The sequence below is a fragment of the Ammodytes marinus genome (genome assembly GCF_949987685.1).
Source record: "Ammodytes marinus genome assembly, chromosome: 5".
Taxonomy (NCBI): Eukaryota; Metazoa; Chordata; class Actinopteri; order Uranoscopiformes; family Ammodytidae; genus Ammodytes; species Ammodytes marinus.
Genome location: NC_137234.1, coordinates 13146078 through 13165219, shown reverse-complemented (window position 1 = coordinate 13165219; position 19142 = coordinate 13146078). Strand labels below are relative to the sequence as shown.

Sequence of the window (19142 nt, the reverse complement as noted above, 5' to 3'; positions counted from 1 at the left end):
GAGCTGATACTGCCAGCAAGGGGCCAATTGTATAGACCATAAAACTAAACAAATAAACAGGTTCTGTGTGACATAATTATAACTATCTTCACGTTTGGGTTGTTTGACACAAATAACTAGGAACTTCGGCAAATGCACAGAGGCAGGAACACTATAGCCTATATTGCACTCTGATGTTGTTTATTGTGCTTCTCTCTAAGTGTGACTGAAGTGCTGTGATGTTGAATATGCTATTTGTTCCAAGGTCTCTATCAGAAAACACATCTTGATCCAAATAAGAATCTCTATAAGACTTAAGTAATTATTCATAGTTTCAACAGTTCTTCTGGTGCAGGTTCTGTACCTATCTGCTAAATGTTGCTGAAATCTTCTCCAATCTCTTGGAAGATGGAAGATGTTGATTGTCTGTTCTCACGGTTACTTCCTTTTTATCCAGTTAAAAGGGTTTTCAGTAGAGTATTTTCCTTGGAGGAATACAAATGGAGGATCCATGCTCAAAGGAGGAAGTAGGCTATGTTGAATAGTTTTTAAAGCCCTTTGAGAAAAAATTCTGATTTTGGGCATCATAGATAAAATCAACTACACTTGAAATAGATATAAATATGTTTTGTAAACTAACTGCAGGCTCTGCAAATGTAAAATATCCCCTTCCTCTGATGCTGCATAGTACACCTTTAACACATTATATATAGCTGAATACACATAGCAATCTACAACTCTGCATAACAGTCATTTTCAAAGAACACAGTGATCAACTACTGATTTCCCATCTAACAACTCAGCCATGTAATCTTCTGTTCTCTGTACACAATATTTAAGACAATACAATAAGATAAAAAATAAAGGGAATTATCTGTTACAATGGGCTACTGGTAATAAGGTCACACTTAGCAGCATCTGCTTCCACCACCGAACCTGGTAATTATGAAGAGATATTGATGGCTAGAAGTCAGCTGCCTAATGAATTCAGGTATTGATCCAGCGACCGTGCCTTTTGACAATGACCCTCCCGTCTCCCAGCCCTCATTCAATAGCAATACAATGGGCTCCAGCTGTGAGATCAGCCATGCTGTATCAGCAAAACACCCAACCGATGGCACAGGTAAATGCATTCAGACCACTAAATGCGGTGTGCCTTCCAAAAGCCATTGTATAACTTTTATTCTCAACAATATATCCATGAATGGTTAGTGATTTTCAGGGATTGCACATGCACCTCAACACTTCAATATCCAATCAAATGTGGAGGGTGAAGTGTAATTATGTATTGATTAGAACTAACTATTGATTTAATCATCTAAAGCTTTATAGTTATAATTCATCAAGGCTCAAAACCAACAGCGTCCCGTAATGTATTTACTTAGTCTCAAAGATTTTTTTAAATGTTATTAATTATTCTATATCCAGGAGAAACATGTGCATCTTACACTCTATTATATATTATAATACTGATTTAAATGCCCTTTTCTTTATAAAGGAAACACACAGTTTATTTGTCATGGACCATTATTTACTATTTACTGACATTAAATATGTTTTACTGTGTTTATTGACATGCTTCAGTTTAAAAAAAAAAAAAAAATCTCTGGAGAACTTCACTTTTTACAAAACCTCAACTGATGATTTTATTCCTGAAAAGTATGGCAATAATCCGTCTAAAATAAAAAAAGACAACATGTATTGCTACCTCACTTAATCTATAGTTCTTTGGCTATTGATATGTTGTACACAAACAGGAAAAACAATCTTGCATTGCTTCTGAAATCTGTCGACTCACGTTGCCAAATGTTGTGGCTTAGAGGTCGAGGTTACCGCTGGGCTCTAAAGGCCAGGCTGTTTGGCCGTGATCAATAGGGTTAAGGCCATTAACATGTTCTGAATAGGAGGAGGCCCTGGGAAAGCAGAGCAGAGGACCAACGAACCGGGCTCTGATTGGCTTGAGCTTGTCTCTAGGAGAAGCCACCCCCCACTGACCCTAGAGGTCATTGTGAGCTGACCACCTCTGACCTCATGCCAAGAGAGTAATGGAAAGGTCCTGAGTAAGGATGTAGACTTGGCTGCTAAAATATTAAAAGTGTGTGGTTTGACCAATCGCAAACAAACATATTTAGCATAATGTTTGGCAAAATCAATACCATCTTGTCAGGCTGGTGACAGTCCAATCAAAATGCTGGTTTTGTCTTGCAACGTTTGTATTGGAGATGGACCGTAGATTTCTTTCCTAAAAATCCTGCCATTACCAGGTGTCATAACTGTACAACACTACTTGCAATGACAATTAATATAAAAGATTGATTCAACCCTTAATGCCTAGCCTTTACTATTTTTAAACTACAATGAATATTAAGTACTTTATGGTTCCTTCACATGATTTGAAACATCTTTTTTATTAATTGCAATAAAATACAAAATCATCATTACATGAACACACAAGAACATTCTTTAAAAAAGTTTATTGGCATTTAAAACCACTTTAAAAATCTCACCAGTGAGTACTTTCCATTGAAAAAAGAAACAACGCTTTTGCAATATTAACAAGCTACTGTACATTAAGCAGTACACCAGACAACACCACAGAGGAGGGTTTTTTTTCTACAGGTAGAAATGGACAAGATAGTCAAACAGAGTTGGTTCTGGGTCAGTCAAAGGTAAATAATCAGAGTCACTGCTTGATGGAGCATCGTACTCATAAAGAGGTGCATTTCCTTCATTCAAATTCAAATATCAGTGCCTTATTGGTAAAGAAAGAATGGAGAGAAAATGTTAAATTTCTTCACAATTGCCTTTTGCAAAATAAGAATATGTAAAATCAACAGAAAACAGCAGAAGTCATCGACATAACATGTAGAACAACATTAACTTAGTTAACAGCGAACAACAAAAGTAATGTAACTCATGAAACTAGCACTGCCAGTCTGGTTAACAGAACCTGCCCAAATCACAGAAGACAGTGGTTACCAAGAATACAAATTACAACAGAAGTCATCACACATGCGTGCGTACAATCATTTATCAACATAATGAGCATGTAGGTTTTAAAAGGTTATTAACTTTTTTCCCTCAATGCTTTATATTCTCATGTATGAGAATGAGTAAGAAATGTGTATCTCACTGAGATTAATGCACATTTTGCTACAAGACAATTAGTCATTTTCTGACGGTTAATTTCCCTACTCATCTTGTCATAAAAAAAAAGTTTTTTCTTTTTTTGTGGGCATCCATCGTTACATTTGTCCATAAAGATGTGGCAAAGCCGTGTGTCATAAAAATTTAGTGCAATAATGTGAACCTCCAAAGTTTGTTGAAACATGAGTAATCGTTTTTTTTTCCAGTGTCTGCTGAAAGGCTTCGAGCACAATGTCTGTAATAGAGATGTTTGCAACCAGCTAACAGAATCACAACTTTTTTTCTCAATATACCATGCTATTCATCCTGCTCAAAGCACACATCACTTCTGCAAGTGCAGAGACCTATTATCTTTGAATAGAAAAAAGTAAAGTAAAATCAGCAAGCGAGACCAGACAGCATTACTTTTACGACACATTGAGCCAGAAATGTAACACACAACATACAGTATCTTTCCGACTATAGATCTGTTAAGCTTTTTTTTTTTTTTTTAAATGGCACATACTTAGCTAGAATAATGGCCATAATATAGTGTCTTGATACATCAAATCTCTATGTATCTATCCTATTTACAGATGGAGCTTAAACATGACTTATACAACATTGACAATAGCCAAAAACTCAAGCAAGCATCCTACTGTATCACATAGCCTACCTGGCTAGCAGTGATGGTTTCAACATGCTTTCAGGTCCATGGTTAACTATAAAACATAGGACAGTGACCATTCACAAATTTACATACTGTACATAAGATTTACGCAACTTAATCCTGTTCCTCAAATGCAATAAAAGCTCTTTTATATCTCAGAGGCTGCCCGTTTCCCGTTGTTGGCGATGTTTACTAGGAGTGTCTCTATGTGTAATAATCTCTTGTAATTCCAACGGATCATCTTTGGTATGGAAATAAGGCTGGAATTATCCACAAACATAATAATTTCCCTCTTGATCTCAAGATGACATCAAAACATACATGTCAGCCTAAAGCCTTCTATGTTACTAAGCCTTCTCCATACCATCGATACTCTCATCCGAGCGGGGAGTTTAGCATGCCAAGAAAAAAAAAAAAATCTCATGACTTAAAGTGTGCCAGCCATGGTTTTCATGAAATGACAGCCTATCAAATTCTTCTAAATTCATCACTGATAAGGGCACACACAGTGTAGTCGTAAGCCTGTACAATACGCATCTATATTGTAACACTGCAAAAAAAGAAAAGTACTGAAGTAGTACAGAAAACATCAGAGTAACAGCTGCCTTGATATGATGAAGCTCTGGATGGTTCAGAAGATTCTTAACATAACACTATGTACAGTCTCTCTACAGATGGCATAAGGCCTTGGGACTTTGGGAATAAGGCAGCCAGTTGTTCCTTTCGATGTATAGTCCACAAAGTGGCCTGAATTCCCATCTTCTCCCTACTGATTCATCTACTCCCTTTATAAGATATTAAACAGTACAAGAAGTATAGGCTTTAAGAAAATTTCACTCTTGGACAATGCTCAGATGTGAATCAGTTTTCCACTGATTTGGTATATGATAAAGTATAAAGATTATGTCATAAATTCAGCACCTGGCAGCATAGGATGCTAGCCTTTTCAATATTCAGATATGGCAGGCAAATGTACTACAACTAGAATGTGCATATACTACAATACCAATATAGTCTCCATTTGGTTGAAGTTGAACTGCACACTGAAAATAGAATACAACAGCATACGTTTTTGGTCTTTTGTGCCAAATTTCCTACCCATCTCAATGCCATTAAGAGTTCATTAAATACAAATATTGCATTATTGATTGGTTATAACATGGAAGATTATGTTGCTCTTAATGTCCATACCTTACAAACCTGCTCTTTTGCAAGTGCATGCTGCCACCAAGTACTCACTTCTTTTTTTTTTTTTACTCGAAATGCTTACATTTCTAATTTCAGATGAAGGACAAAGGTGGTTAAGTACTGTAACTCTGGGTGACAAATGAAAAAGGGGAGAAGAAACGTAACGTCAGTACGAGAGATTTTCTGGTAAGCCTGGCACTTTTAACAGAACGAATGGTTGAATCCAGACAAATCCCAAACAAACTATAGTTTAAAAACATAGATACTATATACGCACCAAACAAACAACAAAGAACAGAAATCATACACAAAAAAAGAGAACATTAGCCCAGCATCTCTACTGTAGTAGGCTGGTCTTTGCTTTCTAGCCAGTCAAAACCAGAGTTCACAGTATCACTGCATATCTGCTGAAAAAGCGGGTCGTTCTTAAGTTCTTCCAGTGTTGAGTCTTCATATTGTTCCTGCTGTTGATTGGGGTCAAACAGCAGGTTGGTGTCCAACGTGTTAAGGTCAGTGATGCTACTGGAAAGATCTGAGGTCAGTCTCATGTCGGTTGAGAAGTCGGACGCCACTGCGTTGAGCTCCGAAGCTACCTGACCCACCAACTGGGAGCTGGGGTTGAGGCCGTCGTGCCCCAGCAAGTCCTTGACAGTGTTGTTGAAATCCAGCTGCTGTTGCTCGTCCTCCGCCTCCTGCTGCTGTGTGCTCTGGAGGAGGAGCTGTGATTGTGTCTGCACAGCATTCTCCTGGAGCTGCTGCTGCTGCTGGTGGTCTTGCTCACCAGAACCCCCTTGTGCTTGGCCGTCCCCAGTGGAGAAACTCACCTGTTCTCCACTGCCAGTGGTGAGGTAGCCGTGCTGCTGGAGCTCAAAGGCAGCAGGGCTAGAGCTAACGGTCTGGTGAGCGCTTCCTCCTCCAGCAAAGCCAGGAGTTGTCTCCAGGATCTGTGTGAGGTTCATACGGGCCGTGTAGTTAGAGGGGAGGTTGTTAATGCCCAGGCCGCGGACAGAATCGTCCCCGTCGGCGTCCATCTTGCTGAGAAGAACATTGGTGATTTTGGCGGTGTTGCTCTGACCCTGTAAGGGCATCATTTCACTCTGCATCATGATGTTTAGAGGTACCGATTGGCTACGCTGGACCATGCTGTGGACGGAGCCGACCGCATGGCTGTTGGACAGGATGCTGAGCACCTCGGCGGTGATGGGGGAGCTAAAGGGTGAGACCACGGCCCGGATGGTGGTGGTGGTGGTGGTATTGGTGGTGGCGGTGCTTAGGGGGCCTGTGTTGCCGCTGAAGTTTCTCTGGCGCACTAAGGGGCTTACGCTGCGGCAACGGAAAGTACTGGACGCTGATGAGGTTGACGCCTTGTTGTCTAATGGCGCAGGCACAGCAAAACTCTCCTGTTTGGTGGGAGTGGTCACACCCGTAACCAGTTGTTGTTGTTGTTGTTGTTGTTGTTGTTGTTGTTGTTGCTGCTGCACTGGGGAAATGGGTGTTAAACGGCCAAAGTGAGTGGCGTCCTGTCTGGACTGGGCCTGAAATGATTGGCCAGGAATCGCAAAGGCATGTGGCTTACGAAACTGGTCGTCCACCAGGTCTTGGTAGCTGGGCAGAATGCCAATGCTGTGGTTGGACAAAGGCCCCGCGGAGTTGCTGTTGTAGCGGTTGTTAATCCACTCCAGCTTGGCTTTGTCGGGGTGTGTTGCCATTGGCCTCTGCATGGGCTTAACAGGGCTGCTGGAGACAATACTGGAGTCGTGGTAACCCGTGATGCTGGAGTTGATGGGAGTGAAGGCGAAAGGGTTCCTGCACTCCACTGGGCTCGGGGGGACACTGCTGCTGCAGTTGGACAGCGGTGTGCTGATTGGGGTGTGGCGACCCATGGCTCCATCCACAGGGGTGATGGGAGCCATGCGGGAGCAGGGGCTCTCCCTTGTCAGGCTGTGTCCTATGGTCATCTCAGAGGTTGGCGTGGGGGTCGGGGTTGGCGTTGGAGTGGGAGTTTGGACCGGAGTGGTGCTACTGTGAGCAGAGTGGTAAAAGGCAGTGCCGGCCTGGTGAGTGTTCAGCATAGAGCCTTGGTTGCCAGCCGACTGCCCTTGTAAAGACACGTCCACGCAGCTGCTAAACAGGCCCTTCAGCTTCATCTGCTCCTCCATCTGGACCAGCTCTTCCACGATGCTGTCCTGGGTCATGTCGTCGTCGTTGAACGGGAAGTAGTCCATGTTGGGCTGAGAACCCGCAAAGTCAACCATCTCCTGTGTGAGTGTGAGCTGGCCCGAGGCCTCGGAGGGTTGAGTGATGATGGAAAGTTGGTCAGTGGGGGCTTGTTTGTGTTCTGCTGGTATCTGCTGAGCAAACGCCTGCTTCCGTAGCTCGTCAAGCTGTCCCTCCTCCCATATTGTGCTCTTTAAGTCACTTATCCCAGAGGATTCGTGAGATCCTGAGTTGGCCAGTATGACACGAGGATCCCCGGTGATCTGCTGCAGCAACACCCGATCAGACGTGTTGTTTCCAGCTGCTCCAGTGTTGGCAGCATTGCTGAGAGAATGGTCTTCGCGTTTCACAAGCAAGGCTTGGGGTTTGACAACAGTCTGGGAACCCTGGGTGTGCGTGATGGGCGAGTCGGAGAGTGCGAGGATCTGCGTGGGCACCATTGTGGTGTGTTTCACAGTCACTTTGCAGGGGGCACTCTCCGGTCTGGCAGGGGTTCCCAGTCTGGGGATCCTCTTCAGTGCAGCACTGACTCCGGGCTTGGGATTGTCGACTACAGCCAGTGGCTGCTGGGAGATAAACACCCTCTTCACAGGAATCACATGGGACTCTCCGCTCGAGCCTGTACGCTTCCTGGGGCTCTTGGCATCTTGGCAGGGGTCTTTCGATGACGTGCTGCCCATAGAGCTCTGATTATCAACAGTCAAGTACAAAGTACTGTCATGGCAGTTACTGTTATTGCTGGGAGGGGATTTGGGGTCACTTTTTATCCTCCCCCCTCGGTCCGGTACTGGAGAACACTTGACCAGGAAGCTTGGCTCACTGGCAGCCCTGAACTTAGCCACTTTTTCCTCTTTTGAACTTTCAGCTGCGGACACCACTCTGGTGTCAGTGGAGAAGGTTGGGGTGGAGACTGGGGCACTGGGTCTGATTGCGTGAGAGTAAGGGGAATCCAGACTCCCCCCAACTAGGTGCAGGGAATTGTCCAAAACAGCGTTGGTATTCACACCCGCCGAGGCAGGACGCACCGTCGCACTGCTGCTGCTGTGAGCCAGAGCGATGGCCGTCATCTTCACCACGTTGACCGAGCTGACGTGGGGATTGGGCATCACAGTTTTTATGGGGCTGTTGGTGATGAGCAGGGTGGGCGGCGACCGCAGTGTGATGGCACTGGTGGCAGAGGGCTTAGGCAGAATTTGGGCGTACCGTGTACCGTGTCGTGCCAGCCGGTCGCCCACAGGACTGGCTGAGATATTCTGGGGTTTGGGGGACTGCTTAAGAGACTGAGTGACCACTTGGAAGTTCACAGGCAACACCTTCCCCTCTGCTGTCCCCACAGGGCTGGGAGAGGTCATTAACTGCCTGCTTCTCTGCACCTGGGAGAAGAACAATGAGAATAAAAAATCACATTCCGGTCACAATTGCACATCTGAACATATTTAGTAGGGGTGTGACGAAATTTCGTGACACGAGATCTCACAATATTAAAATTTCTTCATATTTCTCCTTGAAGTTAAAACTGTCTAGCATCATCACAGCAAAACTACTTTTTATCTGCACTGTGTCCTCCTTGCACTACTTTCGTGTTGATCTGTGTCTCGGGTGGCTCTCTTTACTTATGCATTCCTCTTATACATTTTCTCTTCTATATTGCATTGTTGAATTGTATTGCCAACAATTGCTGCTGTGATTGTTGTTATAGTTGATTTGCACTTAAAAATTATATAAATTATTTATTTTTGTTATTTATACTGTTCAGAATTGAATTTTCATATATGCACATAACAAAATGGGCCTGCATTGTTTGACATTTTGTGAAAATATATATTTTTTTCAAGTCATTTATCCTCATTGACCATTTAAAAAAAATAAAATAAAAAATTAAGTCTAAAATAGTGCAAAAATGTTTTCTCATCTCGTGAGATGAGTGTATCTTCACATCCCTAATAATTAGTGGGGAAAACATTCAGCCGCATACCGTGACGGGGCTGGGGACGGCCGCTACTACGATTCCTATGGTGGGCTGAGGGGACAGCATAGCAGGGCTGCCACAGGGGATGGTGGGGCCTGGGGTGCTGGCCTCCGCTCTCTTCATCTGGGCCTCGTGTGGCAGGGGCGAGTGCATCTTTTGCTCCTGCTGCTTTTTCTGGATCTTGCGCTGCAGTTGCTGCTTGGCATCCACAGAGGGAGAGGGCAGGGTCTTCACCTGGGGCTGGAAAGAGTTTGCCTCAGCTGTGGGCACAAATGCAGAGACTGGAGTTGGCGTCTTCATCCCTGTCAAGAGAAGTCAAATTAAGATTAGCAAAGGGTGCCCGTGTGATGTGGTGGTGTGGCCCCTAGAGGGCAGTTAAGAACAAAGTAATATTTAAAATTTGCAAAATGGTTTAATATTGAAATTTCTAATTCACATTTCGGAAAAATCTTCCTATTACCACCGTTAATAATATTAACCCATATTGCGCAGTCATACTGTCACCATGTATTTATATACAATTAAAATATTTACTACAGGCCACTGAACTTATTCTTCATGGTTTAATCTTTAGTTTCTATAACTTTTTTTTTATTAAGTGGGAGTAGGCTATGAATTTATCATTCTTTAATAATGGAACATTTCAATTCCCATTCAATAAAGAAAAAATTGTGGCACATTTTTATGATATACGAAGTATTACAACAGATTTTTCTTGAAATCATTATTTATTCCGAAAATCTTTCAAAATATAACAGGGCTTAGGCCTTGAGGGTGGTTAACATGAGAAATGGTTTAATTGTTCATTTAGATATCTAAGAGGCAGGATCACGCTAGGATTTTTTTTTATGATGTTGCGTTTGCGTCATCGTCGTAATAACTCAGTTCAAACAAAATATTACATATTTGAAAGGCGTTACCTTACGTCACATCCCTCCTTGAATAACAAATCAATATGTCAAACTATAAAGTACAGTACACAATAAACTTCACACACACACACACACACACACACACACACACACACACACACACACACACCAAACAACCGTAAAACTACCAACTTCCACACCAGTAGATCTGCGGAAACATCATTACCTGTGGGTGTGCCGGTCATAACAGTGAGCGCAGCCATGGACTTAGTGCCAATGTAGTGGCTATTGAGCAGGAAGCGGGCCAGGTCCTCCACATGGTCAAACTGACGACTCAGCACCTTTTGGGCCCACTCACACACCAGTCCACAGGCCGCAGATCTCATTTCATCTTCAGCACTGGGAGACTGACCCGTCGACTCCATCAGCTCACACTACAGTCCAGACAGAAGAGAGCAGCAGGTGGATGAGCTTCTGAGTGTCCAAGTATTTATCGAATGTTTAATTTTTTAGTGTGTTTGTTTTTTGCAGTGTAACTTCTTACCCCATCACCAGACTTCTGCAGATCCAGGTTGGGTAAGGACGGCATGTGAACGAAAGCTTTCTTCCTTAACCCGCTATAACAGTATGTGAGAAGGAGTTAAGGTGTCTGAAACAAAGTGACTCTGGGTTTAGAAATGTATACTTGGGGGGGGGATAATGAATTACGTCCCGACAATGGGTATATTTAGATGATTTTGGGGATAATATCGTAAAAATCGCAATTATTTTGTCCTCGATAACTGTGACACTGTATGCCAACTTTATACATTATGATGGCTTTCTGTTGGGGTTCGTTCAAAGCTGGAATTGTAGGTTTTAAAGTGTATCAACCATGTTATCAGCTAGGTTTTACATCAATAAGGCGATACATTATACAGTTATTATGGTCATTTTTTAACTTAAAACGTAACAAAGTCTTTCATTGCTAGCAGAGAATTATTTACACACGGTCTGCCTCTTCAAATCCTGGCACCTGAATGGCATTACTACATGTCTGCAATCAGCTAACTAACTTGCTGAAAGTTTGAGGATACCACAGACAAATAGAAGCATAAGGAAAGTGGTTCGTTGGAATAAAAAGGATATTTGGATTTGCCCCTCATGCCCAGACGACGTGCCTTCATGTTCGGAAAGACATTTTTCATGATCTTTCCAAAGTCTGCTGCACTCAGTGGATTGTATCCTAGATTGTCACAATAGCTCCTAGAAGAGAGCAGAATCCACCATTGTTAGTATCAAGCGATACACACACTTGAGGTATGCTTCTGTTACACTATGAGGTCAAATACTCACTTGTATTCGTCATACACCTCTTGCTTTGGGAGGGAAGTCTCTGGGTGCTCTTCTAGGTGATTCCGTATCCAGTTGAACGCATACATCTGTTGAGTACGGCTCGACGACATGGAACTCTGATCGCTGAAATTGAGACACAAGGCAAGATAAATCTGGTGAGGCAGGGCTTCCGTGATATGTACGCATCATTTATTGTTAATACAGAAACTTTTAATACCATAATCCAGGAGTGGAGGACCCCCTCTCATTCTCAGTCCAATTGGGCAGAATTGGGGGGTTGGAGTGATGAATAGATATGGGGAAACAAATGAAACACACACAGCTAGGTATAGCAAAAATCGACACAAATCAGTGGTTTGCTTCATAATGATTATCAATCATACAGCAGGAAAATGAATGACAATTTTGCATGAAGAAAAAAAAATCACCGGAGACCAACTAACCCCCGCACCACTCGCAAAAGAAATGTCATAAAAGCAAAAGCAAAACTTGAAAATCAACTTGTTTTTTTTCAGGATCCATCAGCCTAAAATAAAAAAGCAATGAGTAAAAATGTGCCAATAATGCAATGAGAGCCATAATAATTCAGCCATGGGTGTTTAACGGTTGCCCGACAAAACAAAAAGCCAACAAAAAAAGAGCAAAAAAGTGGGAAAATTGGAGTGAAGTGTGTCTGTGCCATACCTTTTGTCATTGCCACTGCTGGGACCAGAAGGCAACTTCAGGTAGAGGTAGAGTTTTTCGATGTCTGTAAACTTCTCAACATCTTGCTGTAAAAATAGAAAATGGCACAAAGGGGAAAAAAAGCTTATTAATTTAAAACAAAGTAAAAAGTTGCTAGGTATTCTAACGTTTGACAGTTCTCCCCAAAGAGAATCTACAAAGGCATGCTTCACGAGAGTTACATCATATAGAGAATAAAGACAGAATCATTGATCTTAAGCATCATAATTTTCAGGGCTTCGCAATTGGACTGGTTAGTTATATGAGCATAGTACATTTTTATTTGGTTCATAATTTAGCTTTAATTTTTACAATACATAGGTATGACAGTTGCACACTATGATTCAAACCATTCCTCAATTGGTTTCTAAGCATGGATTCATCTTACCTCTTCCTTTTCTATTTGTCTCTTTGTTGCTAGGGGGAACAAATACTTGAATGAATGAGGTGAACGGTGTCAGCCAATGAATGAGCAATGGATAGAAGAGCTGCATACTACACTCCAGTAAATTACCTGTCTGACTCCCTCTAAACGCCTTTAATATCTGTCATTTTATTTTTTGCACCATCATCTTAAAATGTTTTCTTGGTCTTTCTAACATGGTCCTTACATTGCCATGTACACTTGTAACCTAGGCAACCTCATAAAGATTTGATTTTAATTTACACAATTTCATTTTAAAGGTGCAGTGTGTAATATGACATCATCAAGAAAGTTCTACAAAGTTCTAGAATGCAACACTCCCTGGGTAACCCCACCACTTTCGAATAATAACAGAAGCTACAGTGGCCTTCAAGGACAAGAACAATTCTAATTTCTAAACAATGCACCTGATGACATTCCAACCATGACACTTTCAAGATGGCGGCACTAGGCCTTGGTCCAAGATATGCAGAAATATGGACATATATGAGACCCTTTCTAAGGGAAAAAAATAAAATTAAAAACATTTTTTTCAGCTATTATGCACTACATTAAATGTACTTATGGATATTATAATTACCTTCTACAAAATCTGCTAGGAAATAAAACCCAAAATTCTACACACTGCAGGTTTAACTTGTCATGTCAGATACGGGAAACCGTCTCTTGTCAAGACGATGGCTATACACAACACAAGCGCCACCTTATATTGTGGGAAAATGAGTGTATGAGATTTTGCCACACAGTTATACAGTGTCAGCCATCCCTTTCTCTGGTTGCATTAATACGTCACTGCTTACGGATATTTACAGGATGGAGTTTTGCATGAATGTCATTTGTCCAATATTTAATTCACTGGATAGGCCAAAAATAGATAAAAAGTATTATTAATATAGATAGATATCCATTCATCCATCTATTAATCCAGATAAGAGACACATATTATTACTAGATGTAAAGGTGGCCTTTTTACTGTCATATTCATATTGTATCGGGATTTGCAATGAAGGGACTAAACCTGCCTGCCGAAATCTGTCAAACACCAGAAAGATAGTCTGTATTATAAGTGTGGGGGAAAAATGGACAAAGCACCTACCATAATTATCAGTTTGTGGTCCATACTATCCGTATGAATATATATTTACAACTTCTTCAGTGTCAAAACTAGCATTTAGATATATTCATTTCTTATTGTTGAACTTGATCGTTCTACCATGTGTGACGTCACTCGTAGTTATTTTATATGCGTAAAAGTAAAACTTTTTCAAAAAATACCACTCCAGAGGGCACTGTAGTGAGTATTTATTGTATATATATTTAATTTTTTTCTAAATGTAGTTCCTATATAATTTGATTCACAGGTGTCTCCAACCTGCAAGTTACTCTTTTAATCATGTAGCTGATTTACTCACATGGCTTTAATGACCAAATACAAAGGCGTAGCACAAGTCAGCTCATATAAACCTACCAAATAATTTGCATAAATAGACAGCTTTTACACATGTGGTAGATCAAATGTACAAAAAAATTAAGTTCCTGATATTTGGAAAAAAAATTGATCTTTGTATATTTTTGACATGGTGTGGAAGATATATTGTAAATTACTTTGTCACTATAATTTAAAAAAACTTTAATATAGAACATATTTTAATGTAATCATAAATTCGCCTTGGTTGCATTCATTGCTGTGATGTTAATATTTTGAAAGCAAATTTAAGCATAGAGGTTTCAGTTTTGATTGGTTCCACCAATTAACAGTTAGTACATGCAACTCTTAAAATAAGGGACTGGTAAGAGATTTGGCTTGAGTAGTAATAGAAGAACAGTCTGTTATGTGATACTCACCAATATGCTGTCCACTTTTGATTGTACAGATTTGCTACAAAGAAAAAAAAGAGAGCAAAAGGCAGAAGGGTCAATAAATACAGATTGGATTAAAACAACACATTTACTACTATTTCAAATAAGCGTGTTGTTTATTTCCAATATATGTTAACCTTGTCGAATAGTCGGCCAGGCCACACAGGGACCACACAATATTCACATTTATTTTTTCCTTATACTATAATGCGCAATCATGCCGTAAAGTGTTACTGAAATTTAAAAACAAATATTACATGCTATATAGAAGATTGGTAAAGTATTCAGACTTCTTGTGACACTGTGTTATGGATTAAATGGAAAACTGATCTAAATATCATACTGTAAGAAAGCAACTTTGGCAGAAGTTACAGCTTCAAGTCCTCTTCCGGAAGGTAGAGCGAAAACTGTGCCACCTTCAGGTCTCTACACGGATGTTATTCGGGGGTTCATTTGAGACTGATCCCAAAGCCATTCCAGCGTTGCCTTGGTTGTATGTGTATGCTGTGTGCAATCTTGAGCACCTTTTTCCTTCAAGGTCCTTTTTGTGTTTTGTGCTGCATTCATTCTTCTCTCACTTCTGACAAGCACCTCTCCACAGTGTGATGCTGCCTGCCACCACTCTGCTTAATGGTAGAGATGGTGTTGGCAAGGTTGATGAACAAGTTTGCCACGCCCCCTCCCCAAATGACCCTTCTTGTCTGGTTACACAGTTTTTCTGGATGACCCATTTAAGGAAGAGTCTTGGTTGCTTTCATATGTGTTCCATTTCACAGTAATGGAGCCCATAGTGCTCCCAGAACACCTAACACTTCAGAAATGCTTTCCTTATCTCACCCAGAACGACACCAATTGATCAGGGAGAGTTCCTTGGACTTCGTGGCTTTGTTGTTTTGGTCAGAAAAGGCCTGTGTAATATCCAGTCAGGTTGTAGTGGGTGTCCTCGTTTACTACCCACCATTCAATAGTGGTCAATGTTTTAATGTAAGGTAAACAGTACATTTAGATTGTTTTTTCACACTTTGATAGGTGTAGTAACCATTCCATGAGCGCCACTTTTATCTTTTCACACCTCTCACTTTCACTTAACACAGGTGTCAATTAAAAAACGTTAGCGATGGCTCCGTTTCTCATTGATAAAATATCTTTCGTAAAAAATGAAATAAAAAATTAATTGTTGGTATTTTTTTAAGGAAACGTTGTACTCCAGACATTGAATATGGTGACTCACAAATAGGAATTTAGGACACAGACCTAGAAATAGCTCATGGAAAATAAACACATGAGCACCAAATGCAAAAGCAGCTGTATAAAGAAAAATTAAATGCATTTTCAAAAAGAAAAATGTAATAACATATATGGCAATGTGTGATAGGTGAGGGAAAGTCGGAATCGTTTCCAATTACACTGTCAGAAAATCTGAACATTTTTCTGCACGGGGTTTGGAAATCAAGAGATAAGTGAATATAAATAATTTCTATAACACATGTAATAAACCAAGCGGCTAGGGGAATGTGTTCTATTCTTCACTAACAGCATCCAATCAGTGTGCGGCTGTCTCTGCAGACCTGTCTGCTTTGACACCTGTCATCCCGAGCATCAGCACCACCGCTGGGTCTAGGTGTTATCTGTCACACATGGCCTATGGTCTCGATGCTAATGATTATAGCTGCTACTGCCGTTAGTAACCCGACGTTAACGTGATATTAATGCTTAGCAGAGAAGCTTTCCCTTTGCAGCTACCGTGTGTCGGTGAAATATATCCGGTTAGCTCGGTGTTATTTGCAGCCGCTTTGTGCAGCACACACACATCCTCCCCTTGCCACTCCACAAGCTAGATACGCTAATTACGAGGCTACGGCTAGCGTAAAAGGACAGTGTGGTTGATTGAGGGATCATTTCACATCCTTACCAAATTGAATTCTTTATTTTGAACTGTAACGCGTTAGCCTCGGGCCCCTGGAGTCCTGGCACCAACGCTGGAAGAGAGCCTAATCCCGAGGCAGGCTTCTGACCAGGTTGTTGTTGATCATCAGCCATCGCGATGGAGGGGTGGTGGTGGGGGAGCTTTAACAAGTAGGCCTCATCCCCGGCTGTGCACTGCACCGGACCCACCGCTGCTGGAGCGGCTCAGTCAGCTAGGACAGCCCACTGAATCCACCACAGAGCATGGCTACAAACGCTGTGATGTGACCCTCGCAAAACACAAAACAAGCCCCCAAATAAAACCCAGCCGGGAATACAAAAGGCATTTCGCAGAGATCTCTCCGCTGCCGCAAATAGCACGCCTGCAGCAGCCAGCAGCAGCTACAGACGAGCTGCCTGCGTCAAGGTGCACGCAGGTAGAGCGGACACGGCCGGAAGCGCAGAGGTTTGTCGCCTTAGAAATAAGAGCATGCCATTTCATTAAAAAAAAATATATTTTTTGACAGGTAGGCTATCATTTATAAGGAATTTGTCTGACTAGTTTGGTGCATAAACATAGTAGGAGAAAAGTATTACAGAAGTCAAAAACATCCATTTTAATATTAACCGAGGAATAAGCAAATGTTCACAGACTTTCACAGTAAAGGATAAAGAATATTTGTCACATTTGAAAGATAGGTCAACTTGAAAGAAATCAGTTTTAAACACGTTATTCACATGCCATGTTAGTTCATCCAAAGCGTTTCTGCTTGCTTTAATCATTCCTTCTGTTCATACAAGCCATTCAAGAAAACCCCAAAACTTACACTGGAAATAACAGGAGTCTTCAGTAGTCTGATTAAATTGAATCAAGTGGTTATCATCCAAAGGAACCATCCTTTTAGTAGGCTAAATAATTCCCCTTTGTGTCTTCACAGACAGTGGGGATTTTTATAACTAAAGATCCACTCTCTTATAAAATTCTTACCGAAGACATTAGAAGATGAACACTTGATTTGTCTAAATCAGATAAGGCAGCAGAAGACTCTTATTGGCTTCAGATTAACCGTGTGGTATGTATTTTTGCAGAGATCGACGACTGTAGTTCTTGTCCTTCAGCATGTAGCCTATATTGAAAGCGCATCAGCAAGTAATGCAGAGTAATGCAGTGTTGGGTGCACCACCACCTGTCCAGATAAAAAAAATCTGTTGTGGTAAAGGGAAAAAATTTAAAAATGGACTGTCATGAAAAGGTTCCAATTGATTATGTTTATGTCACTATTAAAATCATTTTCTGGTCGAAAGCAAAGCAAGTTTCCATGATTTAAACACGTTGCACTTCTCTCTTCCGAAATGTAACCTGGCAAATTTCCTCGACTTGTTTGTGTTATTATTTTTAACAGAGATTTATTTTCACTTCCTGTGAGTTTGTTTTTTCAGCGCGTGTCCTGTAACTTGACGCTGGTCTGTACGCTGTAGTGGCGCTGACAGCCGGCAGGGGCGCTGCTGCAGGAAGCTGCTTGATCTGATAGTGACAATGACGGGTAAACAGCAAACAGCCAGGATGATATGACTTCACCATGTACACCGGTCATGTAGCAGCGCGTGTATTGATCTCCAATTCCTCCAAAATCTTTCTGACGAATGATTATCTGATCAGACTCTCGGTGAATAAACACTGCACAGGCCAAACAGACAGATTGTTCCCGAGATATTTCTTTGCTCATCAACACACACTATTTTTTCCTTCGGCTGAAATCTGAGACACAGCTGGCGGAAAAAACAAAACCTGAGAGGATGAAATGGATGGAGACTGTCTGTACCAGATTTAAATATCACTGATGTCACATCAGTTAACCCGCTGCAAATGACACATATCACTCACATGTTCAGTTCATTTGATTATAATTAGGCCAACATTTTATTTTTTACCCTATACAAATAATCAGTAGGCTAATGGTAAAAGATGTACTGTAGGCCTATCCCCATGTAAGGAAATATAAATATGGAAATTCAGATAAATAAAGCCACCAGGGTCAAGAAAAACAAGACTTCAATACATTCTTTCATCATGACTTATTTAATGCTGCCATCTGTTGATGGAAACAGGAAATGTTGCTCCCACTACTCCTAAAACACCATGGTCATGAAACATAATGCAAGACAGCAATAGACTGAAGGAACACAGGGGAAAGGAAAGGCATGCATGTGTAATTCTACAGTCACTATAGGCTTCATCTCAAGATAGGAATAACAAGGAGCAAGAGGGAATAATAGAAAAGTTGCACTACGTGGTGTTTGTTTTCAGGAATTTGAAGTTGTGTCTGTTACAGTTTAGTTCGTACATTTGTAAATGAGTTAATGTCTCTTTGCACAGTATGTGATGATAATCTGAAGAGCTGGAGCCTAGGTTAGACATCAATATTAACTGCTAGTCAGTACTGTAACCTGTCGTTTTTGTGACATCATTTGTAAAACATAGATCTCGGCCGAAATGAAAGGTACAGTGAGTAATAAAGGAGTATTTTGGCGGTTTTGGTGGTCAAAGTTCTTGCAGCGCTCCATGTCTATTCCAGCCGTTCGGATAATTTACAGAATCTACGGTGGCCTTAAAGGACAAGAAGCTATAAGATGGCGTTATCCACCACTGCCTCAAGTCTTTCCACATTATCATGTGATGAGGTGAGATTTGTATTTATTTATTTATTCTATAGTACTTATTCTAGATCTTCCAACTGACACCCATATATGAAAACATGTGTGGCCTTTAAGTTTGGCCGTTCTGTGCTACTGTAGAAACATCGTGGTGCATGGCGGCGTGCCCCACTCGCTCCTGTATAGATATAAAAAGGCTCATTTGAAGGCAATTAAATA

At 41.2% G+C, this 19142-nt stretch overlaps 1 protein-coding gene across 1 annotated transcript; it reads right to left on the bottom strand.

The window, feature by feature from the left end:
* Positions 1–2466: 2466 nt before the first annotated feature.
* Positions 2467–11640, bottom strand: rfx7b (regulatory factor X7b). Its single transcript, XM_080028018.1, has 7 exons — positions 11574–11640; positions 11357–11479; positions 11150–11266; positions 10566–10650; positions 10248–10455; positions 9156–9451; positions 2467–8553 (listed from the first exon to the last, which is right to left on the bottom strand). Exons 2-7 carry the CDS (start codon positions 11464–11466, stop codon positions 5287–5289), a joined length of 4083 nt encoding a protein of 1360 aa, XP_079884144.1. The 5' UTR covers positions 11467–11479; positions 11574–11640; the 3' UTR covers positions 2467–5286.
* Positions 11641–19142: the final 7502 nt, after the last annotated feature.

Bases quoted from the DNA above. Each gene is read 5' to 3' on its own strand.
- rfx7b (XM_080028018.1), bottom strand. From the start codon at position 11,466: ATGTCGTCGAGCCGTACTCAACAGATGTATGCGTTCAACTGGATACGG. The intron at 10,651-11,149 runs ATATCCTTTTTA...ACTCCTTCTCAC, and splicing joins GGCATGAGGGGCAAATCCAA to ATACTGTTATAGCGGGTTAA. The intron at 10,456-10,565 runs GTAAGAAGTTAC...TCTGGACTGTAG, and splicing joins TGCAGAAGTCTGGTGATGGG to TGTGAGCTGATGGAGTCGAC.